We start from the raw sequence: 20547 nt of genomic DNA on the forward strand, positions 1-20547 counted from the left end.
GGAGGGGTGTGCATGTGTGTGGGTGTGCATGTGTGTGTGTGGGTGTGCATGTGTGTGTGTGCATGTATGTGTGTGTGCATGCATGTGTGTGTGGGGGGGTGTGTAATGTGTGTGTGTGTGCACGTGTGTGTGTGGGAGTGTGCATGCATGTATGTGTGTATGCATGCATGTATGTGTGTGTGTGTGCATGCATGTATGTGTGTGTTCATATATGTATGTGTATGTATGCATGTGTGTGTGCAGCTATTGGACGCCTATCAGGAGGAGAGGACGGCAGATGAGGATGGCAGGAGACACATGAAGGACCCCCCGCTCGTGGTCTTCACCCGCTGCCCCACAAAGACAGTGCTGGGCAGATGGCGAGGGGACACTGGGGATTCACAGTGGCAGCATTTGATGGGCACACTGGCAACATTTAATGGGCACACTGGGAGCATTAAATGGGCACAGTGGTGGCATTTGATGGCACAGTGGCAGTGCTTGATGGGCACAGTGGCAGCATTTTTTGGGTACAGCGGCAGCGTTTGATGGGTACACTAGCAGCTTTTGATGGGTACACTAGCAGCGTTTGATGTGTACACTGGCAGCATTTGATGGGCACACTGGCGGCATTTGATGGGCACAGCAGCAGAGTTTGGGCACAGTGGCAGCATTTGATGGGCACAGTGGTGACATTTGATGTCACAGTGGTGGTGTTTGATGGTACAGTGGCTGCAATCAATGGGCACAGTGCCTGTAATTGATGTTTTTTTTCAGAACTTTTCAGTTTGCTTGTGCCCTCCTAAAAATTTTGAGCACCAGCTTCCACTGGATTATTTGTGCGTGCATATGTGCATATATATATATATAATGTGTGTGTATAATGTGTGTGTGTGTTTTTATATATATAGATAGATAGATAGATAGATAGATAGTATATGTGTGTTTACATGTGTGTATGCACATTTTATGTAAAATGCTGTTCCTCTGAAAAGCGATCCATGCTCAGATCGCTTTTCAGAGGCATTTGACAGCTGGTAGAGAGGCAAAATGTTGCCTACTGACCACCTATTTTAACCCCTTAAATGCATCATCACTATGCTGCAACTGCATACAGCGCACACAGTTGCAGGGGGGTTGCAGTGCAGCCCCATTCACCTAGGGGAATAATTCAAGGGTGCCCTGACTGGAAAAGGTTGTGAAACACCGACATAGAGGAACCGATCTCTCCATTTTCCTCCTGCAGCTGCTGAATGCCTGTGGGTGGGAGAGGAGGAGAAGCGGGGGGGAAATGGAGAAATCAGTTCCTTTATCTGCAGCCACCCACTTGTGACCGGGCCCTGGTGTTCCACCATCGGGCTCAGAGAAAAAAGCTTTGGTCTAGAGGTCGCGGGGGGGGGGGGGGGGGTCCACCATGGTTTCTTGCATCGGGGCCCTGAGGGTTCTAGTTACACCACTGCCCATTGCCCCTACCTGCGGACGCCCATGGGCACTGAGCTCTGCACCCAAAACACTCCTGCTGTAGCATTGTTTCTGTGGTTAGTGATTGGTGGGTCCTGTGCCTTCACTTCCAGTTTCTCTGACTCATCAGGTCTGAAGGTGGAGGACAGACAACTTTCTGTGATAGCTGTGAGTACGTGGAGGAGGGGGACATCTGCTGTAAAAAGGGACTCTGGTGGTGACATCTGCCGTAACGAGAGACTCCGATGGTGACATCTACTCTAAAGGGAGACTCTACTGGTGACATATTCTATTGCCTACTTTATTCTGTTTACATCTCAGCTGTCAGCCGGTGTTCTGCCTAATAGAGTCCGGCCATCAATATGTGTCCGCTCCTTACTGCGCATGCGCAGTACGGAGCAGACGAAGCTTCGTAAAATCTCCGAAGCTGAACGGCGCCTGCGCCGTGAGTGGAGGTGGTAGCCCCACCATCCAAGCGGACATAGGGTTGTGAATTTTAGAGGGCCCCTCGCGGGCGAGCTTCGCTCGCCACGCTTCGGGCTCGGCCTCGCTGCGCTCGGCTCTTTTTTATTCTAACTCTATGTCCACTTGGATAGTGGGGATAGAACCTGGACTCACGGCGCAGGCGCCGTTCATCCTCGGCAATTTTCGGAATCTGTGTTCCTGTGTACTGCGCATGCGCAGTACGCAGGGGACAGCATCTGATGGAGGACCCTATTTGACAAGACACCGGGAAGCCCGCTGACAGCTGATGAATCATCAGTTGTTAAGGACCCACGGCCAGCTTCCCGGCCCGCTCTTTAACAACCAGTTATTCTTCCCACAGAATTCAAATCATCAATCATTTTTTGACCAATCCGAATTCTAATTTTGATCATTTGGAATTCATTAGAAATGTAATAAATTAAACTAAATTTAATAAACATAACTAAACTAATTCTGAAACGAATCAACAAAATGGAATGAGTAACATAACAAATCTATTCCTAACTAAACAAATTTTCAGTTCTGCACATGTCTACTCGTACCCAACACTAGATGAGCATATTCTCCCTACAGACAGATACAAAAAAACTGAGCCCTGAAATATCGTGTCTACAGGAAAGTTGAGTTCCATCGGTGGTGCATGTTGCATGCTTTGTGAAGTGTTGGTTCAAAGTATAAGAATATGTCAAATATAAAATGTTAGAGCCCCCCTGGGGCTATATGAAAATTTCCATACAAGCTTTACCTGTAAAATAAGAAATGAATTACCTATTGCTCGTTCTGCCAGAACCACCAAATGTAGCGCCGTTCATTATCATAACCTGAAAGGAAAAGTAGAGCCAAAAAAAACTTCTTCTCTGGGTCCCAATTCTCCTGTGTGTCACAGGAGTGTACCGAGTTCTGCACTCCTGTGTCCCGTATCCAGCCGACAGCAGGTGGAAGTCCACTGTCAGCTGATGCCACGCAGAAGGTAATTCCTGAACTTGGGAAACAGACACTTCCAGGAGCATTGATCTCCTGGGTTCCCTTCAGCTCTCAATGATTCCTGCTACTGACCTCCATATCTTCACTGCCTCTTGTGGTGAAGGTCACAAGGAGAAATCTTTGAGAGTTGTAGGGGAGCCAGGTGATCAACACTCTTGAATGTGTCACTTTTCCAAAACACTTCTAGGGACCATCACTGAGGAAGGAAGTGGTGTTCAGTGATATTCCCTGTCTTCTTTTACATGAACAGCTTGCCATGAAAAATTTGGTGTAGCCACAGTGTTTAAGTTAGATTTTTACCATACCAATATACAATATACTGTAGGTGCACAATGAAAACATATTTTCTGCAATGCAATATATATTATATTAATTGATTTATTAATTATTACATTTTTACTTAACTTTCAGGTTCAGTGTATGACATCAGTGGCTCTGAATGTTGTTTATCAACTGGGGATTTGGTAAAAGTTATTGGAAGGGAATTGCAGTCTGTTAGTCTTGTAAACATAAAAACCGGAAAGAGCCACACACTGCCTAAAAACTTTCAAGGTAAGATTAACTTATTTATTTATTTTTCCTTTACTTACAAAACATATATAAAAAAACATAGAATTTTGAATTTTGCAGATACATGTTGGATCTGAGTAAAGACAGAACTCCTGGTCTGCAAAAGTTTTGCAATCAATGACTCAGAAACTTTTGACAGAGAACATTAAAGTTACAAAATGGAAGGGAATATTAGAAGCCTTTAGCAATTTTTATTTTCTGTGTTCCAGCAAAACAGATAGACAAGTGTTCAGAAAGCTTGAGTCTCTCATATGGCATGGTCCATGTGAATGCGCTAGTAGGCAGGCAATATCCAAATGAATAAACATCTGAGATGACACAGATGAAAATATGTCTTCATTATTGAACACTCTCTCAATTATAATGATTGGTCAAGATTTTCAAGCAGGGAATACATATTTATCATCTACCTAAATAATTGAAAACACTTTGTAACAGGTTAAGTCTCACATTGTTCTCCTCTAGTGAAGTTTGTGGTGTCGTTTTCACTTTCTAGTACTAGATGCTTCTCCCCCATCCTTAGTTCCGCAATTGTAATTATGTCTAATGGGTTAGTTTGTGTTACAAAAAACTGCCTATGCAGGTAAGGGTTTATTGTAGATAAAAACAAACTATGCAGTTCTGACTCAACCCAGCTTTCAGATGCAGCAGGGAGAGCCATACAGTGGATTGGTACCTGTAATTCTCCTGTGACAGAACCGTCCAACACCCAGCTTTGGTGCTTCCGTCAGTATACAGTTTCTTCCAGTCTGGACCCAGGAACCAGATATTTGTCAGCAACCATGAATCAGACGGAGACAGAAAATTCAGTAAAAATCCCACCATTTAATATAGTGGTAAAAATGGTACAAATAGTAAACATAGTCAAAACATAGCCAGGAAATCAGGAAGCCAGAGATAAGCGTAGTCAGAGCAGCAGACAGGATCAGGAACCAGAAGGGACATCAGTCAGGCAAGCCTTCAACAGGAAACCAGAAGAAAGTCTCTAGATATGTTGACCAAGGCACAGGAGATTTCATCCAGACAGCCTAAAAAGCCAGCAGGGCTTGTTAAAGAGCAGGATATGATCACCAGGTGAGTCACTGTGGAATGATGAGTACTGGCAATTAACTGACAGCTAAGCAGCCTGAGCTCTGAGAAGGGAGGGCTGAGCCCAGCCCTGACAGTATTATAGCGGAATATGGCATAGCACCCAAGAATCTAGACGTCACTAGCTTAGGTGCACTGGAACAGGAATTAACTTTATTGTAAAATCACACTGAATATATAGCACACCAGATCAGGTGAGCGTAATCACATTATTGTATGCAAAGGAAACTGTATACAGGAATTTAATTAACATAGCTAAGAAACAGCCAACATAAACAGTATGCTAATTCACCTCTAGCAAATAATAGCTGATAGTGATCTAATTAACATGAACTAATTAACAAATAGCCATGTAAATCAGCTTAGGTGACTGTTCGGCACCCAGCCCACACCCATGTATACACAGTACATTACACATTAATATATGCATAAACACATAACATCCCACAGTGGCCCGATAACAAGGTAAAGTGATCACAATTTTAATCACATCACCAAAAGATGATCAGACAGACAGAAACAATAGGTGACTCAATAAACAATGGCAATGCACACCTAGGAGGCGCACAATGGGAGAGACACAAACTTGTGTAATCTGTCCACTAGACAAGTCCTCAGATGACAAACAATGTTTCAGTAGTCTGATACAGTGGGCCAGATACTCATTTTGTGGCCAATAACTTGCATATAAGCCTTCAAAATGGCTTTTGATTTTTCTAATTCAGGTCCTATAGACTTCAATGAGGTTCGGAGTTCGGGTTCTGAACTTTTGAGATGTTCGAGAGTTTTGGCGCCAATCGAACCGAGGGGTTTTCGGCCCAACTCTAATATTAGGTTAACATCAGGTTGAGTTGATGCATAGATTCCAAATGACATGGATTTGCTTACATGCTTACAAAATCTGACACTCGTGCAGTAAACGCAAATGTAATCCAGATCATTGTTGGAATCTGGTAAATTGGGTTACAAGGATAAAGCTTTGTCACCCTATAACTAGATGTACCTGAAAAGGGATCTTCATAGCTGGATCACCAGGTGTGATTTTAATAAAAGCTGTTCATTTAACCACTTCCCACCCGGCCAATGCATATATACGGCCGGGTGGGAGCCGTCTACTCCTGATAGGACGTTCAGGAACGTCCTTCAGGAGTAGCGGGATCGCGTGCGCGCGTGCCCGCGCAGCGGCGCGATCCCGATGTGCTCGTGTCACCCGGACACGGCACATCTCAGATCGGCAGGAGGGCTCTGTGATTGGCCCTCCTGATCACATGACGGCCGTGTCCAATCACGGCCGTCATGTGATGTAAACAAACAGCCGGTTGCTAGGCAATCGGCTCTCCTCTCCTCACACGGAAGTCACCGCTGAGGAGAGGAGAGCAGAACGCTGCAGCCGGCTGATGACCAGTGAGTATGGGCTGCTTTTTACAGCTTTTTACTCACTGATCATCAGTGTAGTGTAAACACACAACACACCACACAGTACAAACACAGTCCCCACATATGTCCCCAAAACACACATGTCCCCAAAACATACATGTCCCCAAATAATAAAAACACATGTCCCTAATAATAAAAACATATCCCCCACATATGTCCCACTAAAATCACATGTCCCAATGATTATCTGCACACATATGTACGTGATCACCTGCACACATATGTACATGATCATTTGCGTACATATGTCCGTGATCACACAAACCAATTATTATACACTTAACGGAATTTTTTTTACCAAAAACATGTAGCAGAATACATTTTGGCTTACATTTATGACAAAATTTGATTTTATTGGATTTCTTTTCAAATAGAAAAAAGAAAATATTGTTTTTTTTCCAAATTTCCGCTATTTTTGCGCTTATATCGCAAAAAAAAAAAAACGGAGTCGTGAATAAATAACACCAAAATAAAGCTCTATTTGTGCGAACAAAATGATAACAATTTCAATTGGGTACAGTGTAGCATGACCGCGCAATTGTCACTGAAAGCGCTAGAGCGCTGAAAGCTGAAAATTGGGCTGGGAAGGAAGGGGGTGAAAGTGCCCTGTATTGTAGTGGTTAAAAAGGTTAAAAATTATTTATAAATTACCTCAACATGTTAACACTTATAATTTAGTGATTAAGTTCATGGTTAACAGTTTGGCCTTTCTCGTGATTTTTTTTAGGCAGACCTGATCAGAAGGTCTATGCATTCCTATAGACAGGTGAGTGTAAACGGACTTGTGTCTGTTTATATCTGCCTACATCCGGGTCTGATCTGGTCTGCTAAAAAAAAAAAAAGGAGGAGATTTTTCCCCTTCTGTTTAGGCCGATCGGAGGGTAGTTGGGAGTCTGTTTACTCTAGGCCACACATAAAGCAGAGTATGCTTTGTCCGAGTCCGCTCTGCAGAAACTGAGCATACATGGTCCTGTCATTCACCTGCTTGTTCTGCTCTGATCTGATCAACAGAGGATCTGTGAGCTGATCCCCTGTTTATCAGAAAATAATCTGTCCCGTGTGAAAGGGGCTTTACAGTCTAGAAAACCTATCTGCATGCAAGCTAAACTTTTCTGACTTTTCTATAATCCATGTATAAGAGCAAAGATGACATAACAGAGAATAACAATTTTATTTGACAGAAACTTTTACAAAGCTCAAATCCACCTGTCACTCTTATTTAGGGATTTTTTTTTTGTATCATTATTCTGCGGTGGTATTTAGGAAAATACTGTTTTCATAAATGAACATACCACTGGGCTAAGATCACATTGGGTGATCACTCAGCCTTTGGTCGCAGTGCCCCACTGCACAGCTCATTCCTGGATAGGGGTTCTCCTGACACCCCGATAGGAGCTGCCCTTACTCCTGGGACCACACCTCCTGTCTCCTGGCTGGGGCACCTCTGACTCCAAACTGGGAGCCCTGAACTATCCTCAGGCTTGAATATATAATGACCCAGCACACCTGTGTACTCACAGGCTGCAAGGCATCCAGTAACATTTGGACACCGGACTGAAGGTTCTGTCCCACCCAAGGCACTTGAGAACCTTCAAGCTCCAGGCCAAATCCAGGTTTACATAATCCAGATAAATCCAAAAACACAGCTTTCTTTACTTAGAAACTATAGTCTGGAACCTCGCATTAGGGCCTAAAGTGAATGCTGTGTAATTTTCGCCTACATTTTCACAGTGACAGGGCCTTGCATTACAGCACATATAACAAATAAAAAAAATATAGTAAAACTTACCTCATTAAAGTGGTTGTAAACCCTTACAACACACTTTGACCTACAGGTAAGCCTAGATTAAGGTTTACCTGTAGGTCCAAGAAATATCTCCTAAACCTACACGGTTTAGGAGATATTTCCCTGAAGACAGGCACCGCTGTCTACGGCGCATGTGCCGTAGATAGCAGTGCGCAGGCGCACTGAGTGCAGCATCGTCAACGACGAAGATGCCGCGCGTGTCGGCTCCCGTGCACATGCGCGGGAGTGACGTCATCGCGGCTTCGCCGAATGACAGCGGCGGAGCTGTGAGACCCCACCGAGAAGATGGATGCTCCGGACTACAGGGGACAGCGGTGACATCGCTGGCTCCTGTGTCAGGTAAGTGACACATAATGGACTACTATGCGATGCATAGTAGTCCATTATACTTTACCTTTGCAGGGAATGAAAGAGGAAGTAAACCCATCAGGGTTTACTTCCTCTTTAATGTGAAACCTGGGCTTCTTTTTTGCTTTATTGTTGCCTGTAACTCCCCCACTAACCACATGACATTTGGTATAGATACGGATTTGGGACAGACCACACAACTAAAATAAAGGGTTTTAGATAAAGTTTATATTGTTTTTTTACATTGGTCTAGTTTGGAGTAATGCATTTGCCATATTTATCCGATTCCTGTGGAAGCAGAGAATCACTGTAATATTCTCTGCTACCGCAGTGATCATCACAAACTACTGGGTCCTGTGTTGAGTGGCTGCCCTGCTGCATAGTGAGCACAGGAGATCCCTTGTTCAGCATGGGCAACATTCACAGAACACTTTGGACTTTTAATCAATGAAAAGTGTCCCTAGACAAGGTGAAGGGGGGATGGGGGTATTAAAAAGTTTAAGCCACTTTACCGCAGCTAACTGGATAAGTTTTAGACATTATTTGCAGAATATTATACTCTGGTGCAGTATCTAATAAACCTCAATGCATTACAAGAGTAAAATATATTCAGATTATTCAGCTTAAATCAGAACTTCAGTAATTTGTTTGTTTTAAAATGTTGTTTTAACCTTGGATAGTTAAATGTTTTTTCTCTGTCGTTCATTGACGGACACAGCTCCAGTAATTTTGACCGTAGGATTATTACGCCACCTTCAGGAGAGGACTAGGCAGAACATGTAATACATGTGAAAAACAACATAACGTTACAGTTCCGCCCAGGGGGCGGTCCCTCTGGTAATAACCCCTCAGCCTGTTTCCTGCAACTCCTTTTTTTTCTGCCTAGTGAAGGAGAAGGACCTAGGCTGCGGGACCATTCTGGGAATTTTCTGGATTTTTGCCTTTTGCGCAAGATTTTAAGATCCTGTGATCTGCTATCAACAGCTGGCTGGGTGACAGGCTGGATAATCTAGATCTTTGTAGTCTCCCAAACCTGGCCATTGAGTGTGTGCAGAACCTAGCTATGCGTGGGTCAGCCACAACATGCCCCTCAGGCTCCAGGGGAGGCCGGTGAGCTCAACGCTCTGGGGCACACATATGTCCGGACTACCAATGTCTGTCACAGAGTGCCGTGGCCAGCAGCCACCCGGTACTGCTCGGGAGTGGGTCTGTGATGTGATGGCCCCAGCTCATCCAGATGGTAAGTACAGTTCTTCCTGCCTCGGCAGGATTGAGCAGCTGGGCATTCCCTGGGAGGTCGATTAGGGGGTCCTTCTCCTCCCTCTCTTCTCTCCCTGTCCCTATCCCACCCCCCAACCCCCCGGGGGATGCTGCATGGCTGGGCTGCTGAGTGGTGTGTATACCTGAGCCTGGGGGCTCTGACCTTAGATTGGGGACTTCGCTGGGTGTCTGTGTCCCTGGGTGTCTGTGGTCTCTCCGCTGGGTGTCTGGAGGCTCTGCATGTGCTGTCACCATAGCGCTGTTCTGCTGCCATTATCTCTGTTCATTCACTGTGTACAGTTGCTTGTCGGCCATTTTCTGTGTGTTTTCTGAAAATTCAGGATACAGTAGGATCCTCTGCTGAAGTAGAGGTCCCTTTTTGGTCCCATAAGCCAGCCCATACACCTAAAGTGTTTCCGTATCTGACTTATTTCGATAAGTTGATATACAAGGAATGGGGAAGCCCGCAGCGGACCTTTTCGGTCCCCAAAAGAATGGCGATACCCCTTTGAGGAGAGCCTTCTTAAAAAATGGTCGGCTCCTCCCGTCGTGGACCCCCCAGTATCCAGGTTAAATAAAGTAACTATGATCCCGGTAGAGGGGACTCCTGCATTTAAGGACCCTACTGTCAGGAAGGCTGAGGCAGTGGCCCATTCGTTGTTTACGGTTGAGGGGTGAGCAATACGACCAGTACTGGCCACAGCACTAGTGTCGCAGACACTTACTGAATGGGCAAAATTTTTGCACCGTGAATTGGAGAAGAAGCAGGCTACTGCTATCTGCATGGAATTAGCAGCCCAGTTAGTGCACGGCCTTAACTACATTTGTGATGCGGCCCTGGATACGCTTCCTTTGCTCTCCAGGGCTTCAATGTAAGCAGTGTTGCTGCGGCGCCTGATTTGGCTAAAATGCTGGTCTGCGGACCAGGCATCTAAAAAAGCCTTGACGGATCTACCCTTCCTTGGTGAGCAGCTATTTGGAGCCTCGTCGGATGGCATTATTAAGAATGTCACAGGTGGGAATAGTACCTTGCGCCCGCAGGCTAGGAAGAGTAAGGAGCCATCCGCATGCAAGGGCCCTCATTTTCCGCTCAAAAGAGAATTTTTCGTCCGCCCGGGACTTTGGCTAAACGCTCCCAGTCCGATAGGGTGACTACTGAGGAACAGAAGTGTCCCTGGACTCGCAAGCCTAACAAGCCAGCGAGCAAAAATGGTTCCGCATAAAGGTTTTCCCCCGCCCGTCACTCGGGTGGGGGGTCCCATTCGGGAGTTTACAGCCTGGTGGGCCTCTCAGCTGTCCGACGAATGGGTCTACAAACTGATTTCATCGGGCTACAAAATAGAGTTCCTCTCTTGGCCACCAAACAGATTCTTCCCCTCCAGCATACCCTTACTCCCGGCTCACCGGGAGGCCCTGCTGTGGGCAGTAAGGGACCTGCTAAGCCGCGGGTGATAGTGCCTGTTCCGGAAACTGAAAGGTTTCAGGGGTTCTACTCCAATCTGTTTGTAGTCCCCAAAAAGGAAGGGGTACGTCCAATCTTGGATCTAAAAGCCCTCAATTGCTTTGTAAAAGTACAGAGGTTCAGAATGGAATCAGCTCGCTCAGTTGTCGCTGCACTCCATCAGGGGGACTCCCTGGCGTCCTTGGACATCCAGGACGGATACCTGCATATACCCATATGCCTCAGGCAGCAGAGGTTTCTGCGATTTGCAGTAGGGGAAGCCCACTACAAGCTTGTGGCTCTCCCCTTTGGCCTGGCTTCAGCACCCTGAGTCTTTACCAAGGTATTGGCTCTAATTTTGGCGTTGTTGCGACAACGCGGGATCGCAATCGTGGGTTACCTAGACGATCTCCTCCTGAGAGCGGCTCCCGCCTCAGAATTAAAGGAGGATGTGGCAATGGGCGTCCGCAGAACTTTTTCCAAGGGGGGGCATCATTTCAAGGCCACTCATGCTCCGCCCCTTTTCGACAATCTCATGAAAATCTTTCCACTGGTAATACATATGTGTTATATAACAGATAATTCATCTTCACTTTGTATTGGAAGTTACTCTGGCGGCTGTGTTCCATGCCCATATAGCCTAGAGAATGTACATCTTTTTACATTGCAATACATCTGTGGCCAAATTTTGATCTCATACTGTCACTGTATAGGCTGTTTCATCAAGATAAACCTGAGTAACCTTGCGGACGCCCATGCTTTCAAAACCCAGCCCTGGAAAAAAATTTATACCAGCCCAACAGCATAACGTCATTATTTTCTTGTTCATGAAAGGGAAAAAAACATACATTTTAAAGCACATTTGATGAAGAGAGTATTAGATATAGATATGAAATCACATAGGGCTATAATATATATATATATATATATATATATTAAAATTCCAGTTAATTGTGGTAAGTGATCAATCATCAAGGGGGACCCCAGAAACTCAGAATGTGGGGGGGGGGACCACCTTCTGCAGAAAGAATACTCTAAGGTAAGGGGGGTGGGTTACTAATATAAGGAGGAAACCCTTTCTATCAGTGCCCCTTACATTATCGTATTCACTCCCCCCTTACATCAGTGACCCCCGACTGGCCTGGTGGAGCTGTCACTGCCCCCTTCTCAGGTGTACTGTGCAGGGCTCAGTCAGTCGGCACCAGCTTGGTGGCTCTGGTTTTATCCTATAGTCTCCTGTCCACAGTCCACACAAGTCTGACTTCTCCCATGACCCCCATCCCACTCCCACTCTTGACTCCCTCAGAGACTGCAGACATGCTACAGGAGATGGTCAGAGACGGCAGACTTGATGCAAGAGCTCAATGCAGCCTCACCAGTGCCCATCAAATGCAGCCTCACTGTGCCCACCAATACAGCCTCACTGTGCCCACCAATGCAGCCTCACTGTGCCCACCAAATGCAGCCTCACTGTGCCCACCAAATGCAGCCTCACTGTGCCCACCAAATGCAGCCTCACTGTGTCCATCAAATGCAGCCTCACTGTGCCGTGAATGCAGTCTCACTGTGCCCATCATTGCAGCCCCTCCTGTGCCCCATGTCCCAGTCTGCAGTCCCTGTCTGTGGGAAGGTGTGTTGTTGATGCTCGGTACAGTACCTTGCATGCCAGGAGGATATCCATGACGGCCAGCAACAGACAGGGTCTGTTCTTGTTTTGGATGGGGACGGTGCTCCTTCCAGAGGATCTGTCTGCTGTGAGATGGAGTGGTCCCTGGCCACCTGTACCTTCAGCTGTCCTCATTTTTCAGCCCCAGTCAGCCTGCCCTCTGGTCCTAGGGAAGTGGAGAGCACTGGGTGGGAGTTGGACAGAAGGGGGAGCAAAGAGTACTGGTGGGGTTGGAGAACACATGGGTGGGGGCAAAGAGCGAGGGAGAGTGGAGATCACAGGGGTGGGGAGTGGAGAGCGCTGAGGGGGAACTTGAGAGAACTGGGGGAGCCAATAAGACCAGGGGTAGAGAGCACGGTAGGCTGAGAGCACTAAGGGGTGGCTAAGAGTGTGGGGTTGTGAAGAGCACTGGGGGGGGGAGAAAAACAGGGGTGGAGAGCATGGGGGCTGGAGAGTACTGGGGGGGTACAAAGAGCAGGGGGTAGTGGAGAGCAATGGGGGGAGCACCAGTGGGGGCCAGAAAGAACAGGGGTGGAAAGCACGGGGGACTGGAGAGCACTATGGGGGGTGGAGAGCACATGGGTGGGGGAAAAATGCAGGGGGAGTGGAGGGTACAGGGGTGGGCAGTGGAGAGTGCTGGGGGGAGCCAAAAAGAACAGGGGTGGAGAGCACGAAGGGTAGAGAGCACTGGGGGGGGGAGAAAGAAAAGGGGTGGGGAGAATGGGGGGGCTGGAGAGCACTGGGGTGGGGGCTGGAGAGTGATGGGGAGAGATGAAGAGCACTGGGGGGAGAAAGAACAGGGGGGGGAGAGCACTGGGGGGAGTGGAGAGCACTGAGGGGGAAAGAACAGGGGGAGAGAGGAGAGCACTGGGGGGAGAAAGAACAGGGGGGAGAGCACTGGGGGAGAGCACTGGGGGGAGTGGAGGGCACTGGGGGGAGAACTGGGGGGAGAGCACTGGGGGGAGTGGAGAGCACTGGGGGGGGGAGAACGGGGGAGAGCACTGGGGAGAGAACACGGAGGGGAGAGGACTGGGGGAGTGGAGAGCACTGTGGGGGGGAACAGGGGGCGAGCACTGGGGGGAACAGGGGGGGAGAGCACTGGGGGGGAACAGGGGGGAGAGCACTGGGGGGGCAGGGGGATGGTGGCTAGAGAAGGATGAGAGCTGAGAGCAGCAAGAACAGGGGAGGAGAAAACTGGGGGGGGGCAGGAGAGTGTGGTGGAGGAGAGCACTGGGGGGGAGTGGAGAGCACTGTGGGGGGAGAACACTGGGGGGACAGGGGGGAGAGCACTGGGGGGTGAACGGGGGAGTGGAGAGCACTAAGATGGTGGCTATAGAAGGATGGGGAGAGCTGGAGAGCAGGGAGGGCAGCAAGAACAGGGGAAGAGAGAACTGTGGGGGGGGCAGGAGAGTGTGGTGGTGGAGGAGAGCACGGGGGAGGGGGGCAGGAGAGTGTTGTGGTGGAGGAGAGCACTGGGGGTGGCAAGAGAGTGTGGTGGTGGAGGAGAGCAATGGGGGGGGCAGGAGAGTGTGGGGGTGGAGGAGAGCACGGGGGGGCAGGAGAGTGTGGTGGTGGAGGAGAGCACTGTGGGGGGGGGGGGGGGGCAGGAGATTGTGGTGGTGGAGGAGAGCACTGTGGGGGGGGGGGGCAGGAGATTGTGGTGGTGGAGGAGAGCACTGAAGGGGGTGGCAGGAGAGTGTGGTGGTGGAGGAGAGCACTGGGGGGGGCAGGAGAGTGTGGTGGTGGAGGAGAGCACTGGAGGGGGTGGCAGGAGAGTGTGGTGATGGAGGAGAGCACTGGGGGGGGGGGGGCAGCAGAGTGTTGTGGTGGAGGAGAGCACTGGGGGGGCAGGAGAGTGTGGTGGTGGAGGAGAGCACTGGGGGGACGGGAGAGTGTGGTGGTGGAGGAGAGCACTGCAGCCCTCCCCCCCCCTCGATCCTCCTATCCAGGCACTGTGGCACACAGGGCGGGGTGTACGGATGGGCATCTACTCCTTTGGATCACAGCACTGGCTGGCTCTGTGTTCGGCGGCCGCTCTGAAACACAGTCCCGCCCGCCCCCCAGACCGGCTCATGTGATAGGCGGAACGTTGATTCTCTCTACTATAACATGAGTTGGTCTGGGGGGGCGGGACTGTGTTACAGAGCATCCGCCGAACACAGAGCCACCCAGCGCTGTGATACAGAAGAGAGAGCGGAGGATGCAGCCGCCAGCGGACTCAGAAAAAAAAATGCAGCATGGCGGTGGCTGCAACACCTTGGGGATTCCAGGGGGGCACTTGATCCCCCTTGCCCCCTGCTACGGACGCCCATGGATGTGGCGATCACCATGCAAATCCTGCAAGAATCTGGGTGGCTGTTGAACCTAAAGAAGTCGGTGCCTGTGCCGACTCAGCGCCTGGAGTACCTAGGCTTACTGCTGGACTCCGTGGAAGCGAGAGTGTTTCTCCATTCAGACAAACTGCAGACTCTCAGAGCCACAGTGAAGCTGCTGATGAACCGCAGGTGGTCGTCGCTGCGCTTCTGCATGCAAGCCCTGGGCCTCATGGTTGCCTCCTTCTAGGCAGTACCGTATGCCCAGTTTCACACCAGAGTCTTGCAGAAAGAGAGATTGACAAAATGGGACAAATCTCCATTATCCCTGGATCGGCACATTCGGGTAAGCTAGTCAGTCAGGGACTCCCTGCTCTGGTGGCTGAGATACCCCCGGCAATTCGGTCCGGAAAGTCGTTCCTACCTCAGCATTACATAGTTACATAGCTACATACATAGTTACATAGCTAGTCAGGTTGAAAAAAGACACAAGTCCATCCAGTTCAACCTTAAAAACAAATAAATAAAATAAAAAATAATCGTACAATCCAGATACCCAATTTTATGCCCACAATTGATCCAGAGGAAGGCGAAAAAAAACCCCAGCAGAGCATGCTCCAATTTGCTACAGCAGGGGAAAAAAATTCCTTCCTGATCCCCCAATAGGCGATCGGATTTTCCCTGGATCAACTTTACCTATGTTAGTACCTAGTTATATTATGTACCATCAGGAAAGTATCCAAGCCTTTCTTAAAGCAATCTACTGAACTGGCCAGAACCACCTCTGGCGGGAGTCTATTCCACATTTTCACAGCTCTAACTGTGAAGAAACCTTTCCGTACTTGAAGATGAAATCTCTTTTCCTCTAGACGTAAAGAGTGCCCCCGTGTCCTCTGGGTTGACCGTACAGAGAACAACTCAACACCAAGTTCACTATATGGACCCCTAATGTATTTGAACATGTTGATCATATCCCCCCTTAATCTCCTCTTCTCAAGAGTGAATAAATTTAGTTCCTCTAATCTCTCCTCATAGCTGAGTTCCTCCATGCCTCTTATCAGTTTGGTTGCCCTTCTCTGCACTTTCTCCAGTTCCCCGATATCCTTTTTGAGAACTGGTGCCCAAAACTGAACGGCATATTCCAGGTGAGGTCTTACTAATGATTTGAACAGGGGCAAAATTATATCTCTTTCTCTGGAGTCCATACCTCTCTTAATACAAGAAAGGACTTTGCTCGCTTTGCAAACAGCAGCTTGGCATTGCATGTTGTTATTGAGCTTATGGTCTACCAAAACCCTCAGATCCTTCTCCACTATGGATTCCCCCAGTTGTACTCCCCCTAGCATGTATGATGCATGCATATTCTTAGGCCCCAAGTGCATAACTTTACATTTATCAACATTAAACCTCATCTGCCACATAGTCGCCCAATTAGACAGTGTATTGAGGTCGGCTTGGACAGTGATCACAACAGACGCCAGCCTGACCAGCTGCGGTGAAGCATTTGGGAGTACAGTCGACCCAGGGCCTCTGGTCTGGGGCGGAATCCAAGTTGCCGAGCGCTGAGCGATCAGGCTCCAGTCAGACACCGCCACGGTGGTGGCATAGGTCAACCATCAAGGTGGAACAAGAAGCTGCAGCACGGGAGGTCACTCACATCCTTCGGTGGGCAGAGCAACATGTAACGGCCCTGTCGGCCATTTACATCCCGGGAGTATAAAACTGGCAGGGGGACTATCTAAGTCGCCAGATGCTGGACCCAGGAGAATGGTCATTGCATCCGGAGGTGTTCAGGCTTCTGTGTCTGTGGTGGGGCACACCAGACATGGATCTCCTGGCCTCCTGGCTCAATTGTAAGGTGCCAAGGTTCATGTCCAGGACAAGAGATCCTTGGGCAGACGCGTCAGACGTGTTGGTGGCTCCATGGGCTCAGTACCAACTTATCTACGCCTTTCCTTCTGCTAAAACTGTTACCACGTCTGCTCCGCAGAGTGGAGGCCGAGGGTATTCCAGTGATACTGATTGCCCCAGATTGGCCTTGGCTTTACCATCGCTGGTTTACCATCGCTGGTTTTAACGGCATGGCTGTTGAGAGCCAGGTGCTAAGGAACCAAGGCCTGTCTGACTCTGTGATTTCAATTATGTTGAGGGCACGGAAATCTTCTCGGAAGATATACCATCGTACATGGAAGGCCTATATCTCCATGTGTGAGGAGATGGGGTGGCGTCCGCGCACCTCCAGGATCCTGCTGTTCCTACAGCAAGGAGTAGACCAGAAGCTGGCTTTAAGCACCATTAAAGGACAGATATTAGCCTTGGCTGTCTTTTTCCAAAGACCCCTGGCTCACTCTCTAGTGATCACCTTTGTACAAGAGGTCCGGCATGTAGTCCCTCCTGTGCTTCCACCCTTGCCTCCGTGGGATCTGAATCTGGTGTTATCGGCGCTTCAGAAACCGCCGCATGAGAACATCAGGGAAATTCCCTTGTTGACTCTTTCTCAGAAAGTGGTCTTCTTAGTGGCCATTACATCGGCCAGGAGGGTTTCAGAACTGGCAGCCTTGTCTTGCAAGTCACTCTATCTTGTTATCCACAAGGATAAGGTGGTGTTGCGTCTGCAACCTTCTTTTCTACCAAAGGTGGTTTTGGCTTTTCACGTCAATGCAGACATTGTGTTGCCATCTCTGTGTCCTAAACTGACACATCCTAAGGAGGTGGCCCTCCATTCCCTGGACGTGGTCCGGGCTCTAAGGGTATATCTGTCTGGCACGGCTCTCTTCCGGAAGTCAGACTCTATGTTCGTTTCGGTAGCTGGTCCGAAAAAAAAGGGATAGCGGTCTCCTCGGCCACCATTTCCAGGTGGATCAGACAGATTGTGCTCCAGGCTTACGCCTTGAAGGGGCAGGTGCCCCCTTTCCTGTCATGGCCCATTCCACCAGGGCAATTGGGCCTCTTGGGCTTTCCGACATCAAGCGTCTGTCGCTCAAGTGTGTAAGGCGGCGACTTGGTCGTCCGTTCACACCTTTACAAAGTTCTACAAAGTGGATGTAAGCGCATCATCTGATGCCTGCTTTTGGCTGCAAAGTTTTGCAGGCGGCCGTGTAATGTTGCAATTTTACACTTTCTTCTGTTAAGAAAAAGTTACCTTTTGAATATTAATGCACCTTGCTGCATTTGTTGAGATAGTTCAGATGGTGACTCCCCTGTTAGGGAGCACCGCTGGTTGTGGGTGAAGTTATGTTGCTGTTCCCTCCCCTCATTATGACACTGCTTGGGGACGTCCCTACGGTCAAGATTACTGGAGCTGTGTCCGTCAATGAAAGAAAGAGAAAATAGGATTTTTGTACTCGCCGTAAAATCCTTTTCTCTGAAGTTCATTGACGGACACAGCACCCTCCCCTCCTGCTGGTTTACGTTATACTGCTTGTTGACATACTGAGCTGCAGGGAGCAGGCTGAGGGGTTATTACCAGAGGGACTGCCCCCTGGGCGGAACTGTAAAGTTCTGTTGTTTTTCACATGTATTACATGTTCTGCCAAGTCCTCTCCTGAATGGGGCATAATAACCCTACGGTCAAGATTACTGGAGCTGTGTCCCTCAAAGAACTTCAGAGAAAAGGATTTTACAGTGAGTACAAAAATCATATTTTTTCTGTCAGTAAATACCTTATACAGCCCACTTCCAGATTCTTGTCTGGTAAAAAGCCTAGGCTTATGACATCATGCACAGCTCTCTCTCTCTCACTCTTGTGAGATTTTGCCAGGAAGGATGGGGGGTGAGTCATAAGAGGACCAATGAGAGCTGCAGAACTGGAGGTGTGCCACTGTGTGTCTGTGTAAATCCAGGAAATAAACAGGCAGCAGCTTCAGCTGCCCACAATTAAAATGGTTGCAGCCAGACTCAGTGGAGGGAGATTTCTGCAGCATATTTGGCAAGTTCAAAATCACAGTATACAGTATCTCACAAAAGTGAGTATACCCCTCACATTTTTGTAAATATTTTATTATATCTTTTCATGTGACAACACTAAAGAAATGACACTTTGCTACAATGTAAAGTAGTGAGTGTACAGCTTGTATAATAGTGTAAATTTGCTGTCTCCTCAAAATAACTCAACACACAGCCATTAATGTCTAAACCGCTGGCAACAAAAGTGAGTACACCCCCCTAGTGAAAATGTCAAAATTGGGCCCAAAGTGTCAATATTTTGTGTGGCTAACATTATTTTCCAGCATTGCCTTAACCCTCTTGGGCATGGAGTTCACCAGAGCTTCACAGGTTGCCACTTGAGTCCTCTTCCACGCCTCCATGATGACATCACAGAGCTGGTGAATATTAGAGACCTTGAGCTCCTCCACCTTCCATTCGAGTATGCCCCACAGATGCTCAATAGGGTTTAGGTCTGGAAATATGCTTGGCCATTCCATCACCTTTACCCTCGGCTTCTTTAGCAAGGCATTGGTCATCTTGGAGGTGTGTTTGGGGTCGTTATCATGTTGAAATACTGCCCTGTGGCCAAGTCTCCAAAGGGAGGGGATCATGCTCGGCTTCAGTATGTCACAGTATATGTTGGTATTCATGGTTCTCTCAATGAACTGTAGCTCCCCAGTACCGACAGCACTCATGCAGCCCCAGACCATGACACTCCCACCACCATGCTTGACTGTAGGCAAGACACACTTATCTTTGTACTCCTCACCTGGTTGCCGCCACACACGCATGGCACCATCTGAAACAAATAAGTTTATCTTGGTCTCATCAGACCACAGGACATGGTTCCAGTAATCTAAGTCCTTAGTCATATTGTGTTCAGCAAACTGTTTGTGGGCTTTCTTGTGCATCATCTTTATAAGAGGCTTCCTTCTGGGACAGCCAGCCATGCAGACCAATTTGATGCAGAGTGCGGCATATAGTCTGAGCCCTTACAGGCTGACCTTCCAACCCTGCAACCTCTGCAGCAATGCTGGCAGCACTCATATGTCTGTTTCCCAAAGGCAACCTCTGGATATAACGCTGAGCATGTGCACTCAACCTCTTTGGTCGATCATGGCAAGGCCTATTCTGAGTGGAACCTGTCCTGTTAAGCCGCTGTATGATCTTGGCCACTGTGCTGCAGCTCAGTTTCAGGGTCTTGGCAATCTTTTTTTTCAAATCCTCAGAGAGTTCTTTGCCATGATGTGGCATATTGAACTTCCAGTGACCAGTATGAGAGAGTGAGAGCGATAACATCAAATTGAACACACTTGCTCCCCATTCACACCTGAGACCTTGTAACACTAAAGCCCCGTACACACGAGAGGACTTATGTCCGACAGACTTCCGAAGGAGTTCTGCCGGAGTTCTGCCGGAGTTCCGACAGAGTTCTGACGTACTTTTCGAATGAGCGGACTTGGCCACACACAATCACACTAAACTCCGACGGATTCGAACGTGATGACGTACGACTGGACTCGAATAAGGAAGTTCATAGCCAGTAGCCAATAGCTGCCCTAGCGTCGGTTTTAGTCCGTCGGAATAGCATACACACGAGCAAATTTTTCGAAGGGACCGGGTCCGGCGGAGTAGTCTGACGGAATCAGTCCGTCGGACTTTGGATGTTGAAAAGTCTGCTCGTGTGTACGCGGCTTAGGAGTGTACTCAGTTTTGTTGCCAGCAGTTTAGACATTAATGACTGTGCGTTGCGTTATTTTGAGGGGACAGCAAATTTACA

At 48.3% G+C, this 20547-nt stretch overlaps 1 protein-coding gene across 2 annotated transcripts in view; it reads left to right on the plus strand.

Annotated features, from left to right (window-relative positions):
- Positions 1-20547, plus strand: part of THEMIS2 (thymocyte selection associated family member 2) — a 169416-nt gene that overhangs the window by 36504 nt on the left and 112365 nt on the right. For both annotated transcript variants that reach the window (XM_077480939.1, XM_077480940.1), the window contains exon 2: positions 3322-3462. In XM_077480939.1, coding sequence (XP_077337065.1) covers positions 3322-3462 — 141 coding nt within the window. The remainder of the gene's footprint in view (positions 1-3321; positions 3463-20547) is intronic.

This window comes from Lithobates pipiens, unplaced genomic scaffold, assembly GCF_037356315.1.
Source record: "Lithobates pipiens isolate NorthernLeopardFrog02 unplaced genomic scaffold, aLitPip1_a1.2 Scaffold_16, whole genome shotgun sequence".
Taxonomy (NCBI): Eukaryota; Metazoa; Chordata; class Amphibia; order Anura; family Ranidae; genus Lithobates; species Lithobates pipiens.